The sequence below is a fragment of the Naegleria gruberi genome (genome assembly GCF_000004985.1).
Source record: "Naegleria gruberi genomic scaffold NAEGRscaffold_49, whole genome shotgun sequence".
NCBI classification, from domain to species: Eukaryota; Heterolobosea; class Eutetramitea; order Acrasida; family Naegleriidae; genus Naegleria; species Naegleria gruberi.
Window position 1 is genome coordinate 18,861 of NW_003163278.1, and position 22,114 is coordinate 40,974.

Genomic DNA, 22,114 nt, shown 5'->3' on the forward strand with positions numbered 1-22,114 from the left:
TTTGCGAAAATGCCTCAACATTACCACCCTCCGGATACGGAAGGGAGTACTCTGCTCGCTAACAGAATCTTTGTGTTGGAGAGAGCATTAGAAACCTCCCAAAAGGAAAACACATGTCTCCGGGAATCTATTCAAAATTTTGTAAATATCTAAAATGACTCTGACTATAAGCAATATTTTAATATTTTTAATGAATGTGTTGTTGATAGGAAATTTGTATTAGAATGTTTCCCATCTCCAGCAATCTTTACTCCAAAACCTCTTGCTTTATGTCATTCTACTAGTTCCAAAAATATTCATTATAGACTATTGGAAAAAATTATTGAATATTATATTATTGAAAAGGGAATTAATGTTGAAGGATTATATACCAACTATTCCCATAAACAATATATTACTAGAATATCATTTGATAATGAGAAAACGTGCTCTGAACTTGCTTCAGCTCTTGATTTACAACACTATAAAACAGTAGAGCAAATCAGAAGTGAAACAAAAGAGACAACATCTCAATGCACATTCCCTATTCAATTTACTGATAACGAGATTACAAATGGAATTGCTCGTGTTTACTCTAGAATGGATATTCAACTTGTATTGAACAATTTAAAAATATCAGATGCAACTAATCACTCTGGTACTTCAAAATATAAATTAGTTAAATTATCACACACAGATAAGGATGAAATGGATGAATTTTGTAAGAAAAATATTTCTCTTATTGATAAGCACAAAAACCATTTCAATTTCTATTTCAAACCTTCTATTGAGATTTTAGATCTTAAAATAGAACAGAAAAATAGATTATTTCCTTATTTACCTACTATTAATTCTACTAATAATATTGCAACAACTAAATCAGTTGCTAAAACAACAAATAATAATAATAATAATAATAATAATAATACTAAGAATAATAATAATAATATTAATAATAATAATAATAATGAAAATAATCTGTTAATATTACTCACCAAAGCTTTTTCAAGCCTTGTTGTAGGATTGGCAAATAATAATGTAATTCCATTAGATAATAACTTAATGGAAATTGTCAATATTACTAATAATATAAATAATGTAAATAATACTAACTCTGTAATGATAGATGATGATTTGATTTCAACATCATCTAATGAATCTACTCAACCTTGAGTGGAACTACCACTAGTTTAAGACTTGCATGCTACAATGTTAACGGTCTATACAAGCATGCAGTCCATAAATCTGTAACTCAAGAATTGAAATCTATGTGTTTAACACATGGAGTTCATATGATGAGTATTACAGAAACACACGTTAACACTACTGAATTAGAAATTAAAGTTAGAAATTCTGGTTCAGGTTATTTATTATTTAACTCCCTTATGGGTCGATCTAAAGGCTGTAAAGGAACAGCAGTTATGCACTTTTTAAATAATCATAGAAAGCGTAACATTACCAATAATAATTTAGTACCTGGAATCTTACAATGGACAAGATTTGAAAGCAGGGGAATTCCAATTAATTTATTTACTATTTATTTAAGTGGCAGATCAGATGATTATGAAAATGATCAAGAAGCCATTAACAGTTTTATCAATGCTGTTTTAACATGTAAAGATGAACATATTATTTTAAGTGGGGATCTTAATATTGATACTCAAAACCCCACTACTACAAGAGAAAAGGATTGGATTTGGATTCTTGAAATGTTAAAATTGACAGAATTCAAAACACCAAATTATACATGGATTAGACGAAGTCAGGGAACTTTAATTAGATCTAGACCTGACCATATCTTTGTCTCAAAGAATATTAGAGTGGTAAAGGAAGTAATTATGACACCTTTGACCACTAATGATCATGTCCCTTTTTATTTAGATTTAGAATTTAAATCTAATCTTACTTGGAGAACTTACTTTAGTAAGAATAAGAGGAAAAGAATGTACGAAGCAATTAATAAGTGTAAAATTGACAATTTTCAAGAGCTGAATCAAGCAATTGAGGCTCAAATAATTAAATATGGATCCAAAGTAGATAGATTAGGAGTTGGAAGAATTTCTACAGCATTTAAAGAAGAAATTCAAGATTTAGAGGATGAAATATTATCTAAAATTAATAACCCTAATATTCCTCAATCAGAAATACAAGAACTACAAACACTCCTAAAAGAAACACATATTAATAATGCAAAAGAGATTAAGGAAAAACTTATAGATGAATTTAATGATAACTCTTCATCTAGAATGTATCAATTTGATAAAATGATACACTCTAACCAAATTATGTGGAAAGACCTTAACTTTGAAGAAGAAGAAATAGTGGATTACTTTACAAACAAATTTACCTCCACTAATCAACAACCAACATTCACACCAAGTAATTCAACTATCAAAGAAGGTCCAGATTGGAGCAATTCGATTCATATTAAAGAGCTACAAGATGCTCTCAAACGAATGAAATCAAACACTTCTGGGCCTGATCTAATCTCACTTGATATAATTAAACATCTTACAGAAGCTAATCAAGGAATCCTCTTAGAAGAATATAATAGATGTTTAAGAGATGGTGATATTCCACAAAATTGGAAACAAGGATGGGTAAAACTCATTCCTAAAAGAGAAATTAATACCTTAAGTGATATTCGCCCAATTACTATTTTACCAATATTTTACAGAATATTATTTAATATTATAGCATTTAGATTGAGATCTTGGGCATCAACTCATATTAATGTTAGACAACAAGCATTTATTACAGACAGAAATACTTTGAATCATGGTGTATTACTCTCTGCCTTAGCAATGAAAACAAGGAAAAGGACTTTTATTTTAGTGAATTTAGATATAGAAGGGGCGTATGATGCAGTCGAATTACCTGTCATCAAAATGGCCCTAGACCACTGCAAATACCCTTCAGAACTTACTCAATTCATTTTAAATGCTTATGCTAACCATGAACTTCAATTAGAAATTGATAATCATCTCTCTGATAAATTTAAGAAAACAAGAGGAATACCACAAGGCTGTCCACTGGCCCCTCTTATTTACGATTGTATTACCCAATTAATAATTGACAAAGCAATTGATAAGTGGAAGATACCAATCAAACCAGGCAAACTATGTGCAAATGATATTGCACTCTGCTGTTTTGCTGATGATATGAATGTTGTATGTGACAGATATGCCAAATATAATGAGAGACTAGACAATATTCATGATTGGTTACATCAATTATTATTTAAATTGAATGCTAAGAAATCAGTAGCAACTCTATTACCTAAAAAGAGCACAGTCTCACCTAAAATCAAAGGTACTCCAGTACCTAAACAGAAAAACCTTAGAGTACTTGGCCATTACCCTTGGGATGATACTTTGGTAACACAAGACATCCAATCCAAGATAGACAAATTCACAAAATCATTAAGATTTTTACCATTATTCAAATTACAACCAACAAACCTTAAAATAATTATGCATGCTAAAGCAATCAGCTTATTCACCCACCTCTCAAAAATCAATATAATCCCTTTAAAGAAAGCTCAGGAAATAGATCGTGCAATTAGAGGTGCAATCAGACGTAAATTATTAATGGACAGAGCAACTCCAACAAGTTTCTTTCACCTGCCATTAGAAGAAGGTGGATTACCATCAATTGAGGAATTCTCTGAAAGAATGAATTTAAGAACTATGAATTTAATCGCCAATAATAAGAATAAGTTAATAAGAAAAGCTTGTGAGGAAACTAAAGATAATATTTATGCTAAATGGTTATCTGTACTTAAAGAATATAATCTCACATTTGTGCAGAATGATACGAAATTTAGAATAGCCAAAATTAAAACAGGAAATAGTTTCGATATCCATACAGATGGATCTAGAATTAATCAAAAGACAGGAATGGGTATTAATATTTATGATACCTCAAATAGATCAGTTCCTTGTAAAACTTTATCCCTCGAATCAATGATCATTATTCAAATAATATAGCCGAAATATGCTCCATAATAACTTCTATTAATGTAATCCCACGAAACTCTAAAGTTACCATTCATACTGATAGTGAAGTTGCAATAGAAGTTCTCAAAGATAGATACAAAGGAGATTTTCTAACATTAAAAGAAGCCTTCTTTAGAACAATCAAAAATAGAAAAATAGAATATGAAATTAAGAAAGTTGAAGCACACAAAGATAGCGAGAATATCAAGGTTGATTTAATAGCAAAGAATGCTACAACCAGAGATGATATTTTTGATATTTGTAATTTACTCAAGAATCAACACCTCCTTGTTAAGGATGGTGTTGTCATCTTCAATCATAAGAAGATGACCATAACAAGACATTTAAGTGTAAGACATAATAAGATGAATGAAAACCCTAACTTTATTCTAAACCAAAGTTGGGATTCTCTTAATGTGCAATACCTTAAAACTCGTCTTACTCCTAAAACTAAATACTTTATATGGAGAAATTCCATCAATGCCCATATCAATTTTGGTAAGGGTAAAAGTTTCTGTTACGATTGTGGTACAGAATCTGATTTATTCCATTACATTCATGAGTGCCCTGGCTTGGATAGTGCCAGGTATTTTTGTCAGTCAAAGATATCTGATATTCTTGAAGGGAGAGAGTGCTTACTTTCTCATTTTCAATTCAAACCAGAAAAGCATCACCATGCATTACATTTCCATCATAACGGAATCACCTCTTTCGAAGATGGATACATGCAATTCCATAAAGACATCGCTAAGAAGTGGCCAGAGATCCAAGGTGCCATTTCTAACTTCGTCGGCCGTTCCTATTCTAACTATTATATTGACTCCAAATAATTTATATAACCTATGAGAATCTGAATAGATTCGTTATTGTCGTAATAAAAGATTTTTTTACGAGCAATGGATTGGAGTTTTTACCGATTTTTTCCTGCAATGCAGGTTTTTTATAGGAGTTGTTCTACTTCAATCTCGATTTTGTAAACAACTTTATTAACTCGGGTTCTCTTCCAATCCGTGGTGTTCCGTTTGGTTAAAACAATGTTGTGAAATTCAATCAATCTAACAACTACAATTGTTTAATTCTCTAATAAGCGTTTCATTTCATTCATTAATTGACCATAATTTGTAGAAATTGTGTTGAATCTAGAATTTAAAAACTCTAGTCCAATTAAATCCATTTTCAATACTTTATAATAGTCCACTACTGGTTCATCCTCTCTTCCTTCTTGTATGGTATTTATAATTTCATGATTCATATTGTTCATTCGCTTTCCAAGTTTAATTGATTTAACAATTTCCAAATGAATCCTAGAAGCGATGGTAAAGTATGGAATCATGATAACAGTTGAGACTCCAAAAAATTCACTCTCTGTTAATTTTGTAATGGATAGGGCAGCCTCTTCAATCAAATCTCTCCTAATCCCAAGTTTGATCAACACACCAATTCTCATTCCATTCAACAGTAGGCTATGAAAAAATTGGAGTGCTCTCGAATAAGCTTGTAAATGTCCCACGTTTGATCTTTTAGCATCTACCAGTGTAGAATTCATTAATACGTTTCCAATAAGTTCACCAATTTTCAATAAATCAAAACAATTTTCCACAGTAATGGGTTTCTCAAACACATTTAATATTTCTTGATCAAGTTTTTGACCTGTAGAGTATTCGAATAGCTTAGGAACACTACTAACTAACCCAATCAATCCAATATCTTCCATTGCTAAATGTTGAAATAAAATACAAGATTTCCATAAATTGCTTTCATGAGTGGAATTTTCAACACTTAGAGAATTTTCCATTTTTGAATTAAAGTAAAATTTTGATGAGTAAATATAGTAATTAGATAATTTTTTCCTTCCAAATCCATATTCATATATAGCTAAATTGTAATAAATGCATGAAACGATAAATGAAGGTTCTCTATCCATCAATAGAGCTGATAAAAATTGTTTACATTTTTGAATGGATGCTTCTCCACCTTGTCCAACAAATTGTTCAACTAGACCTTTTGCACTTTGATAAAAACATTCCATTTCCTTACAAGTTGTTGTACTCATTAAGGAGTTATCAACATGTTCGTTTTTTAAAATATATTTTTCCAATTCTGTTCTATCGACAAGTGTGTAAACGTCGCTTAATAATAGATAATAATTTTCAATAATCCTACTTTTTGTAAACTTTCTACTCAAACTGTTAAATATTATGGGGTTGGCACAAGAAATTGGAGCATTTTCTTTAACTTGATCATTAGTATTATTATTTGATGCACTGGAATCAGAAGGTGGAAGTTGTCTTCTTCTTCTTTCTACTTTCGTTTATTTCCTTTGCATTTCTAGTTCTTTTTGTTTCCATGTAGACACATTCAGTTCCAATATTTATACATCTTTCACATTTGGGTATTCTTCTATCTGATTACATGTACATGTTGTTTAATTGTCAGGAAATATTCAATATAATGGATACAAACCACAAAAGGAATGTGCTTTTCTACACCTAAGACACGAAATAGGATGGAATGTTTCCTTCTGCTCATCACCATTATTATTTTCATCAGAAGTGATTTGCAAATTTAATGATGATGATATTTGTTGAGTAGAATCCTCGGGATGTTCCACGTTTTTGCTCTCTTGTTCTGTTGGAGATATATTGAAAAATGTATTGGAAGTGTTGTTCAAAACTTCTTCCGATGCTGGGTTATACAATGCTGAAGGTGTCCACACTGAATCATCACCACAACCAAATAACCTCAAAATGTCCTCATCATCCATTTCATACTTTTTTTTTGAATTAGAAGCATTCGCACATCTTTATGTTTTGGCGCCAAATAATTGCATCTCCAATACGAAAGGGAATTAAATTCTACTACAGTCTTGTTCAAATTCAAAGAAACCGGACAAGTCCGGTCAATGTAGTTTGGCATAATGATTCATATCAGACACTATTTAAAACAGCAAGACCTATGGTTTTCAATAGAAATATTCAAAAAAAAACAATGAATCAACGTATTGTACTCTCTCTTATTGGTTTACTGTTAGTCTTACTTGTTGCATTGAGTCAACAAGCCAGTGTTACCTTAACCCAAGGTATCTATATTGGAAATCAAACTAGTGATGGTCAATTGAATTATTGGTATGGTATTCCATATGCTCAACAACCAATTGGTTCACTCAGATGGAAACCACCTCAACCGCTCTCTGCTTCCACCAATGTCAATATTGCCAATTATAAAGTAGTTTGTCCTCAGAATTTAAATCTTGGAATTCAACAATCTGAAGCATGTCTCTATTTAAATGTCTATTCACCAGTCAATGCTAATAATTTACCTGTTTTTATTTGGATTCATGGTGGTGCTTTTACAATAGGATCATCTTTACAGTTTGATCCATCTGATTGGATGTCTATTGCCTCTAATAATTCACTTCCAATTGTTATGGTAACTATTAATTATAGATTGGGTTTGTTGGGTTTCCTTGCAGATACTGAGCTATTTAATGAAAACAGTGGTGAAAATGGAAAGAAAACAACTGGCAACTATGGTTTACTTGATCAAATACATGCAATCAAGTGGGTTAAGGAAAATATTGCAAAATTTGGAGGAAATCCAAATTTAATTACAGTAGGTGGGCAAAGTGCAGGTGGTTTTACCACTAGAGCACTTTTAACAAGTCCGCTTGTGGTGGAATCGCAATTGTTTCAAAGAGCAATGGTTTCAAGTGGTTCCATTTGGTTTTCAAGCGATTTGTTCTCAATGGAAAAAGCAATCAATTCAACTGGTAATTATGTTCGTTCCAATCAATCATGTACAACTGTTCAATGTTTAAGAGATGTCTCTGTATCAACACTTCTCTTATTGACCTCTAACATTGTTCCCAAGAATATCTTGACCAATGCCGCCAATCCTATTGTTGATGGCTATGTATTAACTGATACACCTGATAACAATTTTGCAAAGGGATATTTTCTCAAAGTTCCATTGATTATTGGAACTGTTTCAAATGAAACAACCTATTTTACATGTCCACTATTCAACTATTACGCCAGTGTATCTCAGGTTGAAAATTTCCTAACTGCTCAATACGGATCCTCTATATTCAGCAAAATAGTGCAATTCTATGGACCTGTTCCTTCCACTCAATCAATTCAATACCTCAACAATGTGTTTAATGATGCTGCCTTTAGATGTTCATCTAGACGTGATTCAGTTCAATATGCCAACAGAGGTATTCCTTCATATCTCTACAATTTTAATCGTAATTTGATTTCTAATCAATGTTTGGGTGTTTATCATGGATTGGATTTGGTTTTCTTGTTCCCTGCCTTTTCACCATATGGATTGTTTGGAGTGGATAAGATTTTATCAAAGCAAATGATTCTCTATTGGACTAATTTTATTGTGAGTGGAAATCCAAATTATAACAATTCTCCTTCACAGTGGAATTCATATTCAACATTGAAGGACAATGAATTGAGTATTGATTTGACAAGTCAACAAGTAACAATCACTAGTATTGATGTATGTACTCAATTTTGGGATAAGTTGGCTGTGACTTATTCACCATCAATTAGTAATTCATCCTTTGTAAATGGAGCTACAAGAATCATTCCATACAGATTCATAGTCTTGTTGGTTGCTATCGTTATGATAGTTATTCCATGAATTGAGCAATAAAAGATACAATTTGCTATATTATTAATCTTATTAATATATTTGACGTTGATATTCAATGTACATCATCTTTGGATATCCATCAATAGTAGAATAGTAATTTTATTGTTTGAAATTTTAATCATCAAGAAATTTAATAGCATCATCGCTTGGGAAATTTCAAATCAATAAATACATATCGGATGTTGTTCGAACAGGTTGCTTTGCTGTTCCAATAGTATTTAAATAGTATTCCACAAGTTTACTCTTTGAAATTATTTTTAATTAGGCTCAAAGTCGATTTTTCATCAAAATCATCAAATTCGGCACATCTACTTGGTCATTGCAAAAACCATAAATTGTAGATTGTCAATAGTATGTGTGGGGTGAATCTTGGAGATTGGATTTTTGTCTTCGTTTGAATCGGTACAAGATTATTTTCAACCCGCACATGTACCATACCTCATCATCTACTTGACCAAATCAAAAACTTTCTTCTAGTAGTACTATTTATTTTCACAATATATAACATCTTCATCATTACTTTCTTCAATAGTATTGTCATTGTCATGGTGGAGGTTTCATCATCAATAACCAAAGTACAATATCGGAACATCATACCAGAGAGATATGCTTTATTAGGTGTGGAGAATCATCACACCAAGTTTTATATCTTTGATAAAAGAATCTCTTGTTTTTCACAAATTTTGTATTTTCATAGGCCGTCTGCTTCACCATCAATGGTTTCTGCACATGGAATTTATAATTTCGATAAAATTGTATTAATCATGTTTCTACTAGCAGAAATAATAACAAAAAAAACCAAAAATATTCATTAGAATTATATTGAATCCATGTAATCCTCTACAAAAAATTGATCAATCCTTGTATGATAATGTGATAGGATATTGACCATGGTTTCAACATTTGACACTCGGGATTGAATATAGCAAATAATATCTAGTATCTTCTTGGAGGGATAATCATCAGGATTTTCTGTCAAGTAGTCTTTGAGTTGAATCTTCTTTTCATTGAGAGTATCTGGATCGGAACTGGTAAATATTTCAAATATTGAACGATATTGTTTGTAATTGAATATTTCCTTCTCAAATTCACACATCCACTCTAAAATAATTATTATTAATATATATTTTGTAATATTAGTTTGATGGAAAATTCATTAATACATCTTTGGGACTTGAAAACAACCTACCTTCTCCTTCTTCTTCTATTTGATTATCCACTTCCTTGATTACTTCATAGACATTTTTAATAACTTCTTCAGATGGTCCACTTGCACGAACATAACATTGGAAGAGGAATCTATCAATTGGTCTCGAAATGAATTGATCACACAAAGTTGTTTGCTCATCAGCAACTATGTGAACACCATTATGAGAAGCCAAATAACTTAAACTTTCTGCCACTTTACAGGCATTGGAAATGATGGACAAGACCTTGTGATGTTTGGTTCCTAAATTTCCAACATATGAATCTGCATTTGTGGAAACTCCAATACCAAATTCAATCTTTACATCAAAATCCTCTTTGAATTGCTTGTTAAAATATTCGAGACCTTTCTGCAGTTTTAAGGCCAATTCGAGAGCTACAATATTGGATTTGATTACTCTTGGCTCTACAATGACTCTAAAATCTTCAAGTGACAGAACTTGAAGATCACAATGTAATAGTCTTGTACAATCAGTCATGACACTCAAAATTTTTGGAAATGATGCAGAAATGAAGTGAGGAGTATTATACTTTAAATAGTTATGCAATCTCACATGAATAACAGAGCATTCCTTCTGATTAAGACCTGTTTGAAATGGATGGCATGCATCATTAGTTTTCTCATACTTGGCATAGCTTGGATTATGATTGATGGTTTGAGTCTTTTTTGGATTTTTCTTTGGATTGGAGCTATAACGAATATCTTGAATGACAGATGGAGGAACGAATGACCTGATTTCTCTCAACCATCTCACTGTTAATGATAAACTTGTATAGACTTGGCTCAACTCATCAAACATTGAGTCAGGGATAATCATACCTTCCAAATTCAAAACCTTAATTTTTTGGAATTGTTCTTGGAGGAAGGTTATTGGTCTAATAATAATCAGAGAAAGAGTAATTCCAAACAAGACTCCGATGAATGTTACCACTACAGCTACGGAAACAGACACAGCAATACTAATATGGATACTTTTCATGACATCAGACTCTACAACCACTGTGTACATATCCCATTTTACATTGTGATATTCATAGATTTGATGTCTAACAAAGTAATTTACACCCAAACTGGTAACTGTGACACTTTCAGGCAAATTTTCAATATCTCCATACGTATCTTTCAGTTTTTGCATTAGTTGACCTGCATTCCTTTCAGTAATTGCGTAAATACTAAGTCGTTCCTTTTCATCAGGAGAGCTACAACGAACGCTTCCAGCTAAAGCAAAATCACTACCATTCTCTTTGATAATTACGTAGCCATGCTCGAAAACTTTGACTTTTTTTGAGAGGAAATTACTAAAACCAGCTAGTGGCCTCACTATACGAGCTATTCCTTTGAATAATTTCACACCCTGAGAAAATAATTCTTGATCGAAAACTTTAGCTCCGAAAGAAATTGATAAGGTTCCATTAGTGACAATGTATGGCTTACTAAATGCTCCCTCTTCTCCCATTCTTTCAGCTTCTGCCAATGGAAACCAATAATAATCCTTAATTGATACATTATACGGTGTAAAGTCAATAGTATCATTCAACTTGAGCAAAGTTCCATTATTATCGTATGTATCTCTGAGAGATCCTATGAAAAATGTTGTCTCAAATAATATTAATTTCAAAATAATTACCTATGAATCCTGGAGGTTGATAAGAGTAGACGATTCTTTCATCATCTTGCTTTCCAACAATCGTATAGGAATATCTTTCTGATGGATTACCAAATGCATAACCAACACTCAATCCACTCACTTTATAGGGTGTGTAAAAGTATTTTCGAAAGACACTCGGCTCTGTTAGTCCATAATTGTAATGGTCTGCCATTATAAATCCAGTATCTTTCATATTCTTCAGAACTGAATCAATATACAATGTGATTTTATCCTGAACCAAATCTTGAACATTCCCAGTTAGTTGATTCACTGAATTATACATTGCCACAAACACGGAAACATAAATACTACCCGAGCACACCACAATCAATAATGTCATTAATATTATAATAAAAGCCTTTAAGGAACAAGGGCCTCGTAAATCGCTCAAATAGTATTCATCCAAGTAGAATAAATTCAGAGAGCCATCATCATTCCTTCGGTGTTCTTGTTGTTTCTGAAGCTCTTCCTTAATAATTATATCTCCAACAGAATAGGAAGAAATATTTACACATGATGGTGCATTTTCTGAGGAATTTCCCTCGCCACCTTCATTCATATCAAGAAACGGAGGTGCTAGCATATTTGTTGCATTATTCATCATCATTATTTTGCTGTGATGATGAATGTTAAGGCAATTTTTCTTTGTGAATATTTTGCCCGAGATGCACCTTAAAAAGTGGCGATGCTATTCAATTCGGGAAAGAGATATAAAAGTATACTTCTCTGTGAACCACCCCATCTTTGTCTCGTCTTAACAAAATGTATTTGCCTTGAAGATTCGATACTTCAATATCCCAAAAATTGGTCAATGAAATGGAATGTTTGAATCATCATGTAATGAGAAGAATTTTGTTGATTGCCAGTGTTTGTTATTAAATAACTTTATTACTTGTTAACAAAAGATTCGACATGAAATTCCTTAATTTTCGTATGATAATTGGAGACTATTGTTAAGAGAAATTCTTCATTACATGATGATCACTTAAATGCTCAATAAAGTCTAATTGCTTTCTAGAGAATATATCATTCGATCGTTCTGATAAAAATTCTTCAAATTGATGTTTGATTCTTCCATTCAAAAACTATTAACTTTCGAGTGTAAAAAAAGTTAAGTTTTTAATTTTTTCTTTATTTGTTTTTGAAATTAAATAAACAAATTAAAACAAATTAAAACAAGGAAGCAACTGCAATTAATCCAACAATCATCAAAACAACCAATGAAACAATTGATTGAGAATGTCTCATTGAATTTCCAGCATTAGTTGTGCTATTACTTGACAAGAGACATTTGTTAATTTTTCCAGAAGCACAACTATTCAAAGTAATTGGTGCAGAGGTGGAAACAGTTTGACAATTCTCATCAGAATAAGTAACAACCTTTTCACAATTGACATATTGTCCAGATTTAGCACTAGGTCCAAAGAGAATTCCAGATTTAATACAGACATTAGTTTTGTAAACGTCATATCTATTGAGAGTGGTTGAATCACATGTGGTTGTGTTAGAATAGGCATAGATGGAAATTTCTCCACTCTTCAAGGTTGGATTTTGTGGATAGGAAGTTGGACATTCGAAACTTTGGGAAAGTACAGTTGGCTCATTGCTGTACGGAGTGCAGGAAGTTACATTGCAACCAGCTGCGTTATCACGAATGGTCATGAGGAAGGAGGTTCCAGAGCATGTAGTTCCTTGGTACCAGTAGGTTGCTCTCAAGGCACTTTCGGCTCTGTATACGAAACAAGCAAGGAGAAGAGTGGCAATGAGGAAAATGATTGATTTCATGTTGTGTTGTGTGATTGTTTTTTTCAGGTTGAAAGCAATCAAGTAATTTCGCAGCAATTTATCAACAAGTGACTTTCGAATAACAATTTTCAAGGAGTAACGATGGGTAGATTTGTGCCTCTTTCTAAAAAAGTTTAATAGTGCGTGCAATATGTGAGCTCGTTACTCCTTGAATTTGGTGCGCTGACTTAGGAATGCAAGACGCATTTCTGCAGTTTCAAGAGAAGGGTACCTTTCGAATAGAATCCCTCCATATAATTGATCAAATTGATTGAATACAATGAACATCTTCCTAAATCCCGAACATGTTTGATGAATCATCAAGGATTTTGAATATTACAGAATTTTGGCTAAATTCCAACTACAGTTTTTCACATATTTTGCTTTAAACTAAACTTACAAAACTTATCACGTTTGAAACAACTCAGTTTCCAATAAAAAAAATGGGTCAACTCCTTGTTTCTTCATCGATAGCTCCTTCTCCTCAATTCTTCACTTCCACTTCCGATCAAAAAATATTTCCAAATGATGTTTGCTTGGAAATTTTAAAATTTTTAGAAAATGGAAATTTCATTATTCGGAATTGTTCTCTAATTTCTAAACAATTTTACAATTTGATTGGAGAATATTTGAAATTTGCAATTGTATTTAAAAAGGAGATTAATTTGAAGAGTTTGGCAAAGAGTCAATATTTGAATCGAATTGTATCTTTGAAAACAGTCAATTCCTTTGATGGATCGATAATTGATAATGTGGAATTATGTGAAATTTTGCAAGGAATGAAAGATTTGAAAGAAGTTTGGATTTATAAACAATTGAAGGGAGTTAAAGGAATTAAAAAGATTGGTAGTCTGAAACAATTGACGATATTGGATGTTAGTTATAATGATATAGGATATGGTGGTGTGAAATGGTTGACTCAATTGAGTCAATTGACTGAATTGAGAATTGGAAATAATTCAATTTTTGATGATGATATTAAAATGATTTCTGAAATGAAACAATTGACTAAACTTGATCTTTCTAATTGTAGAATCATGGATGGAGTTCAATATTTGAGTAAATTGGAAAATTTGACATCTTTGAGACTTTGTGGAAATCGATTAACCGATGAGAGAGTTGAATCGATTAGTAATTTGAAACAACTAACTGAACTTTATATTGGAGAAAATCAGTTAGGAACAGAAGGAGCTAAATCCATTGGAAATATGACTCAATTGACACGTCTCAATATCCAACAGAATAGAATATCCCAAGGTGTTAAATATTTAGAAAAATTGGATCGATTGACTGATCTCAATATTAGTAAGAACAAAATTGGTGATACTGGTGTAATAATAATTAGTGAAATGAACCAATTGACTAAACTAACAATTAGGGATAATAAGATATCAGAAGAAGGTGCCAAAACTCTAGGCCTGCTACAAAAATTGACCTACCTCGATATTAGTGATAATTCAGTCAGCAACGTAACGGCCAACTCCATGCAAAAGAACATGAAAAGCCTTAAATACAAAATTCTGTTCTAACATTATTTCAGTTGTTTTTGTTGAAATATTAAAATGTTAAAAAGACTACAGCACCACAGGTTCCCAAGTTGTCTCCAACCTCAGTACTGATGTGGCTCGACGATGCTTAACTTCTCAAATCGGACGGGATGAGGTGCATTCATCGTGATATGGCCGTAGCCATTCATTAACTAAGGTTTTTCAAAATGTTCAAAAAATTGCGAGTTAATTCATTGCAAAAATGTTTGACGGCCATGAAGGAATGAAAAATAGGGATGGCTCGCCAACTTTTATCTTTCCATCATAATGAAAAATAAATTCCAATTTCATGATAATCCACCAATAAAAATTACTATTATTACTATAAAGATGATGTTGAGATGATGATGCGAAAGTTTGGTGCTTTCATGATGTGAAACCACTCGGAAAATCAGCAATGGTCACAAAGTATCATTTGTTGAATATTTTTTCAATATTGTGTTTAATAAATTAATTTATTATTATTAAAAATTACAAATGTTGCCTAACACAACAACATTCATCACACCATCATGACAATAACCATTTTCAACAAGCCAATCAACACAAATTCACTCATCAAGAATCTGATCTTCCTCCTCATCCGAGCACTTTTCAATGGCCTTCAATGGGTAGGCTGGAGTTTGGCCGTTCTAATTTCTCAACAAATTATTCTTTCAGTACTCACAGGATGGCAAGAGCTACGAAATATTATAGTGCCCATTGCAATTGCCATCAATGAAATTGTATGCTCACAATGTTTTGGTAGAATTTTGTGTAGGCTTGAAATTAAATTTAATTTAATATTTAATATTAGTGATGATGATGAAGAGGAAAGGAACATGAATCGGAATACTAATAATAATAATGATAATAATAATAATAATATTAATGAAAGTGGTAATACTAGTAATAATCAAACAAATAGGAATGAAAATGTGGAAGGAAATACATCAAAGGCTATCACTGCTGTCCATAAGAGCATGATTGGATGTGTGGCTTCGGGAATTGTTTTTGATTTTGTGGATAGAGCTATAGGAAATATCTATTCAGAATCGGGAATGTATGAAATTACCCTACTGATGAGATGTATTTGTGTGTTTGTGGCTGATAGATTTGTGTTTCATATTGTAATGGAGATTTTGGATAGGATTGAAGAACAACAATGGACCTTTTCTAATGAAATTTCGAATATTGAGGGTGCCTCATGTGCAGGAATGTCAGCAATTGCTTATAATTTAGCAACAGAGTTGGGAATTTACATTTGCAAAGAGCACATTGGTACTGATAATGATTGGTTTATTGGATTGTTTTGCATTCCATTTATTGCAGTTGCTACAGGAATAGGTCTAATAATTGGCGTATTGGAGGGAAAACTCTGGCAGATTTTGGATAGTGCTATGTATTCAAAAGTCCGTAACATAATGACGAGCAAGAGACATAACATTACTAATTAATTTCTCCACTACAAATTATCAAAGCAAATAAAGCAATTCAATTTTGGAAGTCCCAACAATTCTTAAACGTAAATTGATAGCTTTACTGGTAGGCGGGGAGATACCACAACCTCTCAAATAACATCAAACACGAGATATTTACAAATGTGCATCACGTAACTGACACAGTTTGTAATCATGCGAGCAATTACCTCAAATCTTGTCAATCCAAACATTTAAAAAAATGAATATGAGCGAAGTAGGTGGCTCTGTAATAGCAGAGTCTGCTATTGAGTCTCAAATTAATAGAAATTCAGTTGTCAAGCAGGCCAACAACAAATTTACCTCAATGGTGCTATCTCTTCAGGTCAATACACCAAGAATTGGATGGAAATGGTACTTGATTTCATTGGCATGTATGATTATACAGTTGTGGAGCACCATTTTGCTTCCAACCTTGAATCAAACTTGGGGTTCGACTTCTAAACTGATTTTTGACATTCTGAATGTGCCTAATACATTCTTTGTACATTATTTAACTCATGACCAAGCAATAATAATTGCATACATTTGCGTTGGTTTTGTATTCCTTTGCATAGCCATTGCATGTGCTTGTATTTGGTCCATCACAAATGCCACTAAGCACATCACCAAATTCAAATATCTATTATTTGTATTCGCCTCAATAGCTCAAACGTTTTCCATATTTCTCCTTTTCAATTTTGTTGGTTTCTATGATTGCAGTATTACCAATATCAATGAAGATACATTAGAGAGGACGCTTTCTAGATTTCCCTCCAATTCATGTTTTAGTGATACAATTATTATTGCACTTTGCATAGCTGGTTCATGTGCTTTATTTGTATTGGTAATTCTCTCTCGATTGATTTCTCATGATTTGCATCCTTTGAGCAATACTCCATTTGTTTCAATGACTCCAAAATTGATGGTCATGATGGATTTCGTTAATTTGTTTACAATGATTTTGTTATTTGTCATACCTCAACCTTATCTTTTCGTGACAAATGCCATTAATATGATCGCTTCATTAGCCATGATGATTGTTCATGGTAAATCTTGTCATTTTTTCAAACGAATGGACAATTCATTATTTATGGGAGTATTGGCAGCAAGATTTGGAACTAGTTTGGGAAGTTTTGTAAATTCCTTAATTACCACACCCCTAATCAATATGCCAAATTCTGAGTCTTTCTCCCTTTATATTGGTTTTTCTACTACTATTGGTTTGGCTCTGATGTTTGCACTTATTGGATTTGTTGCTATTGAAATTTATACAAGAATTGTTGTTAAATTAATTAGAGACATGACATTGACTGATTTCCTAGGTTTAATTCATTCTAATCAACCTCTAAATATTCACAAATCAAAGAAAGCAATTATGAACTATATGGAAACCAAAGCGCAAATCTACATTCAAACATTCAAGTTGAAAAATACTCTACATCAATTGACAATGTTTTTCAGATTTGCCAACAAGTCAACTTATGAAATTTATAGTGGAGTTCAAGGTGATGATGGGTTGGATATTTATTTGAGTGATAAAGATCTCTCTCTAATTTATTTGAAAACTCTGTACAATAGAAAATCAAGAGAAATTGACTTGTTGTACAATTTATCAACTCTAATGGCTTACGACCATTTTGGAGACGACGAATGTCATACACCGAAAGCTTTGCAAGTAATGAACAGAGTGTGCAAAAAATCAAGTTTTTGGAATCACTTGGATTATCATTATAGAGCTAAGGAAATTCAACAGTATGCAACTGACACTGGTACAGCAGATGCAAGTCAAGAGAATGATGCAAAAATGTTACTACTCAAGGAGAATCAAGATAAGTTGTTATGCTTACACAGAGACTTCTGGAAAGAAATGATCAATGAACCAGTCAAGCTGTCAAGTGTTCAGAAAATTTGTGAAAAGATATCCGATATTTCAGAAGAATGCGAAGAAACATTTATGGAAGCACTTTCAGATCGTAAAAACAAAGCCTATCTAAGAATGTATGCAACCTATGTTGAATTATTCCATTTTGATAAGGATCTAGCTCAAGCAATTCACATGGAAGCTAATCAACTCGACCAAGAAATGAAAGTTACTCAAAGCATTAACAAAATCAAAAAGAAGCAAGTAGTACCTAGTGCTTCTAGATCTTCTTTAAAATCCCTGTTCAGATCAAGAACCAGAATTAGAGAATCAATGACTGACCAAATGAGCGACGCAGGATCAGACGTTTCAAATCAAATTCCAAATGGGTTTACTGAACATTTTGACCAATTTGATGATAGTGCAAGTGTTGCAGGTGATAATAATGCTCCTGAAGCTGCGGAACAAAAGAAGGATTACTTATTTAGAAATGCTTTGAAAGCTAGACGTCCAGAAGGTGTCAAGTATTTATTGTATTTCTTATTTTTGTTTTGTTGCGTTGCCATTATGACAGGTGGTTTGGTCATGTCAATAATCAATAGTTCCAAAATTAAGCAAAATATCATTAATTTGAAAGATGTCTGTATTCCACAAACAGCTCCTCTTTCAATTATTAGAAATGTAAGAAATATGCAAAATTGGATTTATGTATTCTTTGTGAAAAAGTATGGATGGCCTTCGAGCTTTGGAACCACAGCCACTGTTTCAAAAACCGTAAGTATCTCTTAAAGAATTCTGAATATTAAATGAAATAGGAGTTCATGTCATACTTTAAGGAAAGGCTAGATAAAGACAAAGATGGTCTGTTAAGTTTGCTTGTATTGGGACAGGATATTCAATTTGATTTTGAAACTTATACTCAATATGGTAAATCAATGTACCAAACCTACATTCCTAGCTCTTCTACGACTGGTACAAACTTAACATTTAATACCAAAGTATATATAGGAGAACCAGAATTGAGAAATGTCTCAGTTGTTGAAATTACCAACTCTATCATCAAATATCTCGATCTTATCAAAGACGATGATTTTCCACAAGCAGAATTAGAAAAGTTGCAAGAAATGGACCTAAACTCTGCTGCTGCCCAACAAGTTATTGATTCTATTCTTTCAAAACCGTTCATGTTTCCAATTTCCAATTACAATTTCATGTATTTATGGTTGAACAAGTTTGGAATTACACACATCTATGAAGATTTTTGTAATGCCTACGTTGAAAGAAGCAAGAAATCTACTGTTACATTGATGGCTGGTTCAGAATACTATTTTTATGCAACTATTGGTTTGATGATCGTAATTGGATTGCTTCTTATCGCTTATATTCAATACGATTTATTATTCTTTAAAAGATTAGTCAAATTAATTGAAAAGGAGCTGAACAAGGATGGTATTGGAAAAATTTATCAACAATTGAATAAGAAAACTTCTATGGAAGCTTCCTTAGATTCTAATATTGTTAGCAAATCACTTCATGCAAATGCTAGTTTAGTAATTGCAATTGCATTGCTTGCTGTGTTTATTCCATTATGTATTGGAATGTTATACTTGGAAACATACAAGAACGCAAAGAGTGCTCTATTTACTTTCACCAATGTTGGATTATCTTCAAATGTAATTGAACATTTACAGTTTGCTTCATTTTATTTGGGAGAAATTCTTACACTTTTTGGTGTAGCTCACTTATCCAATAACGATGCCAGATTGTTCAATAGCAAATTGTCAAGTGGAAATTTTGAACAAATTTACAAATCATTGAGATATGAAACTGATTTTACTGCAGCAAATTAGTAAGTAGTTTTGGAATTTTAACAATTTACTAGAATCAATGTTCAGCCAAGAATTGATATACGGAGATGTTACTAAACCTGATGATGATCCAGTAATTGGTTTGTATCCATCTTTGGATAAGCTACTCAAACAAGGAGTTGATAATTGTACTCTTTATTTAGAACAGCATAATTTAACTCTCACACTCAAAACGAAAATTCAGTACTGTACAGGAATTGATAAAGTAATGACTGATTTCCTAACTACCATTACACAGACCAGTGAGAATACTCGAGATTTCTATACAAAACAAAATGCTGTATTTGCTGCTAATGGAACAATTTTAGATCCAACTGAAATATTTATGGAACATTACAAGTTAAATGTAATGTCTCATCCTCTGAATGACAAACTATTGATATTCATGAATGAATTTGTTAGAGTCTCTTCAGAACTATCACTAATATTACTTTTAATATTTACTTGTTTAGGATTTTTACTCACAGCAGTCATTGGAAGACTCATATTGGCAATGATCAAGAACAAATCAAATCAACTCTACCACACCAGAATGCTAATGAACTATATTCCAGTAGAAATGTTAGATAGAAATGAAAAACTCAAAAATGTTGCATTATTTAACTCTTTCCCTAATGCACTAGTTGAAAAGTTGAATAGAAAAGGAAAAGAGGGTTCATCTGAAAGTGGATTTAATGGCGTTGCGAATATTATCAATTCTTCAGTTGATGGATCTGCTTTGTTAAATGAAAGTGGAGATATTGAGATTTTCAACCCAGCAGCACATCGAATGTTTAATTCAACTTCAGTCGATGTATTGGGTACAAAGCTTTGTTCTTTATTTGAGGAATCGATTCAGGAAACTATTAGAAAGACATTTGAATCCATAATAGAGCAATCTAAGAAATCTTATAATTCTGGAGGAAATGGACTCGCTCAGGAAACATTAGAAGCTGAATGTATGAGAAGAAATCAAACTAAATTCCCTGCCAAGATTAGTCTATTCACTACTCATCTTTCAGATCGTGGAACTATTGTTGTTTGTACCATTAAGGATGTGACCTCAGAGAAGAAACAACAAGCTCTCCTTGCGGACGAAAAGAAACACTCTGATAATCTACTCAAAAACATTCTTCCAGAAAATGTCGCTTCAAGACTAAAGAAGGGAGAAACATTCATTGCTGAAAAACTTTCTGATATTACATGTTTCTTCTCAGATATGGTTGGTTTCACAAAAATCAGCTCAACCATGCAAGCTACTGAATTGGTGAAAATGTTAAATGCAGTAGTTAATGGATTTGACAATTTGACAGAGCTTTATGACCTGGAAAAGATTAAAACCATTGGAGATGCTTACTTTTGTGTAGGTGGTCTTCATGGTTCTTCAGATCACCCAGAAAGAATGTTAAAATTTGCCATGTCAACCTTCCAAGTCATTAACGATTTTAATTCTGGAAAATTTGGAGTCATTCTAGAAAATGATAATCAACTCGATATCAGAATTGGTATCAACACAGGTTCTGCTCTTGCAGGTGTGATTGGAACCAAGAAATTTGCCTACGATTTGTGGGGTGATACCATCAATACTGCCTCAAGAATGGAATCAACTGGTCAACCAGGAAGAGTTCAAATAAGCAGATCAACCTACGAAAGAGTTTATGATATGGGATTGGAATTTGAGGAGAAACGAGTGGAAGTAAAAGGAAAGGGAATTATGCAAAGTTATTTATTGAGTGCACGTCATCACATAAGCACCAAGGTTGACTTGATTATTCCAATCGAACAGAAAACACTCCAAGATTATGAAATTGACAATGAACCTTTAGAACAATTAAAACTAGATAATAACACATCGTCAAGTCAAAACTCAATGGAATAACTTGTTCTAAAGAATAAAATCAATAACATTTTTACAACACAATTTTGCATTTCTGCTTTGATCTGAAAAATCCAACCCAAATTTGTCCAAATGATTGCCTTGCTTAATTACGCGCCATTATTTCACCACAAAAAATACCTCAACTGCTCAGAGTTTCATTTCTCGCTCTTCATCACGTTTTTCATATCGGAGGATTTTTATTGTTGTTACTCTATTGTTGAAGGCACATCATCACGATGAAGAAGTATATTTCTGTATT

The 22,114-nt window shown here is 32.4% G+C and overlaps 9 protein-coding genes across 9 annotated transcripts; 6 read left to right on the plus strand and 3 right to left on the minus strand.

The window, feature by feature from the left end:
- Positions 1-579: 579 nt before the first annotated feature.
- On the plus strand, positions 580-1,152 carry NAEGRDRAFT_71760 (uncharacterized protein; the record flags this gene model as incomplete). The annotated part of the gene is made up of 1 exon (XM_002672957.1): positions 580-1,152. One exon carries the CDS (start codon positions 580-582, stop codon positions 1,150-1,152), a length of 573 nt encoding a protein of 190 aa, XP_002673003.1.
- Positions 1,153-1,400: 248 nt separating this feature from the next.
- Positions 1,401-4,807, plus strand: NAEGRDRAFT_71761 (uncharacterized protein; the record flags this gene model as incomplete). Its single annotated transcript, XM_002672958.1, has 3 exons — positions 1,401-2,579; positions 3,516-3,921; positions 4,023-4,807. 3 exons carry the CDS (start codon positions 1,401-1,403, stop codon positions 4,805-4,807), a joined length of 2,370 nt encoding a protein of 789 aa, XP_002673004.1.
- A 1,019-nt stretch (positions 4,808-5,826) lies between these two features.
- NAEGRDRAFT_81025 (GAL4 domain-containing protein) lies at positions 5,827-6,746 on the minus strand. The gene is made up of 2 exons (XM_002673031.1): positions 6,441-6,746; positions 5,827-6,381 (listed from the first exon to the last, which is right to left on the minus strand). Exons 1-2 carry the CDS (start codon positions 6,739-6,741, stop codon positions 6,248-6,250), a joined length of 435 nt encoding a protein of 144 aa, XP_002673077.1. The 5' UTR covers positions 6,742-6,746; the 3' UTR covers positions 5,827-6,247.
- A 219-nt stretch (positions 6,747-6,965) lies between these two features.
- Positions 6,966-8,630, plus strand: NAEGRDRAFT_71764 (uncharacterized protein; the record flags this gene model as incomplete). Its single annotated transcript, XM_002672959.1, has 1 exon — positions 6,966-8,630. The coding sequence occupies one exon, from the start codon at positions 6,966-6,968 to the stop codon at positions 8,628-8,630; it is 1,665 nt and encodes a 554-aa protein (XP_002673005.1).
- Positions 8,631-9,459: 829 nt separating this feature from the next.
- On the minus strand, positions 9,460-12,104 carry NAEGRDRAFT_71765 (uncharacterized protein; the record flags this gene model as incomplete). The annotated part of the gene is made up of 3 exons (XM_002673032.1): positions 9,460-9,743; positions 9,832-11,430; positions 11,477-12,104. 3 exons carry the CDS (start codon positions 12,102-12,104, stop codon positions 9,460-9,462), a joined length of 2,511 nt encoding a protein of 836 aa, XP_002673078.1.
- Positions 12,105-12,667: 563 nt separating this feature from the next.
- NAEGRDRAFT_71766 (uncharacterized protein) lies at positions 12,668-13,282 on the minus strand (the record flags this gene model as incomplete). The annotated part of the gene is made up of 1 exon (XM_002673033.1): positions 12,668-13,282. The coding sequence occupies one exon, from the start codon at positions 13,280-13,282 to the stop codon at positions 12,668-12,670; it is 615 nt and encodes a 204-aa protein (XP_002673079.1).
- Positions 13,283-13,725: 443 nt separating this feature from the next.
- Positions 13,726-14,811, plus strand: NAEGRDRAFT_71767 (uncharacterized protein; the record flags this gene model as incomplete). The annotated part of the gene is made up of 1 exon (XM_002672960.1): positions 13,726-14,811. The coding sequence occupies one exon, from the start codon at positions 13,726-13,728 to the stop codon at positions 14,809-14,811; it is 1,086 nt and encodes a 361-aa protein (XP_002673006.1).
- An 839-nt stretch (positions 14,812-15,650) lies between these two features.
- On the plus strand, positions 15,651-16,265 carry NAEGRDRAFT_71768 (uncharacterized protein; the record flags this gene model as incomplete). The annotated part of the gene is made up of 1 exon (XM_002672961.1): positions 15,651-16,265. The coding sequence occupies one exon, from the start codon at positions 15,651-15,653 to the stop codon at positions 16,263-16,265; it is 615 nt and encodes a 204-aa protein (XP_002673007.1).
- A 1,033-nt stretch (positions 16,266-17,298) lies between these two features.
- On the plus strand, positions 17,299-21,888 carry NAEGRDRAFT_59061 (uncharacterized protein; the record flags this gene model as incomplete). Its single annotated transcript, XM_002672962.1, has 2 exons — positions 17,299-18,653; positions 20,025-21,888. 2 exons carry the CDS (start codon positions 17,299-17,301, stop codon positions 21,853-21,855), a joined length of 3,186 nt encoding a protein of 1,061 aa, XP_002673008.1. The 3' UTR covers positions 21,856-21,888.
- Between the last annotated feature and the right edge of the window lie 226 nt (positions 21,889-22,114).

Bases quoted from the DNA above. Each gene is read 5' to 3' on its own strand.
- NAEGRDRAFT_81025 (XM_002673031.1), bottom strand. From the start codon at position 6,741: ATGGATGATGAGGACATTTTGAGGTTATTTGGTTGTGGTGATGATTCA. The intron at 6,382-6,440 runs GTTTGTATCCAT...ACATGTAATCAG, and splicing joins AAAAGCACATTCCTTTTGTG to ATAGAAGAATACCCAAATGT.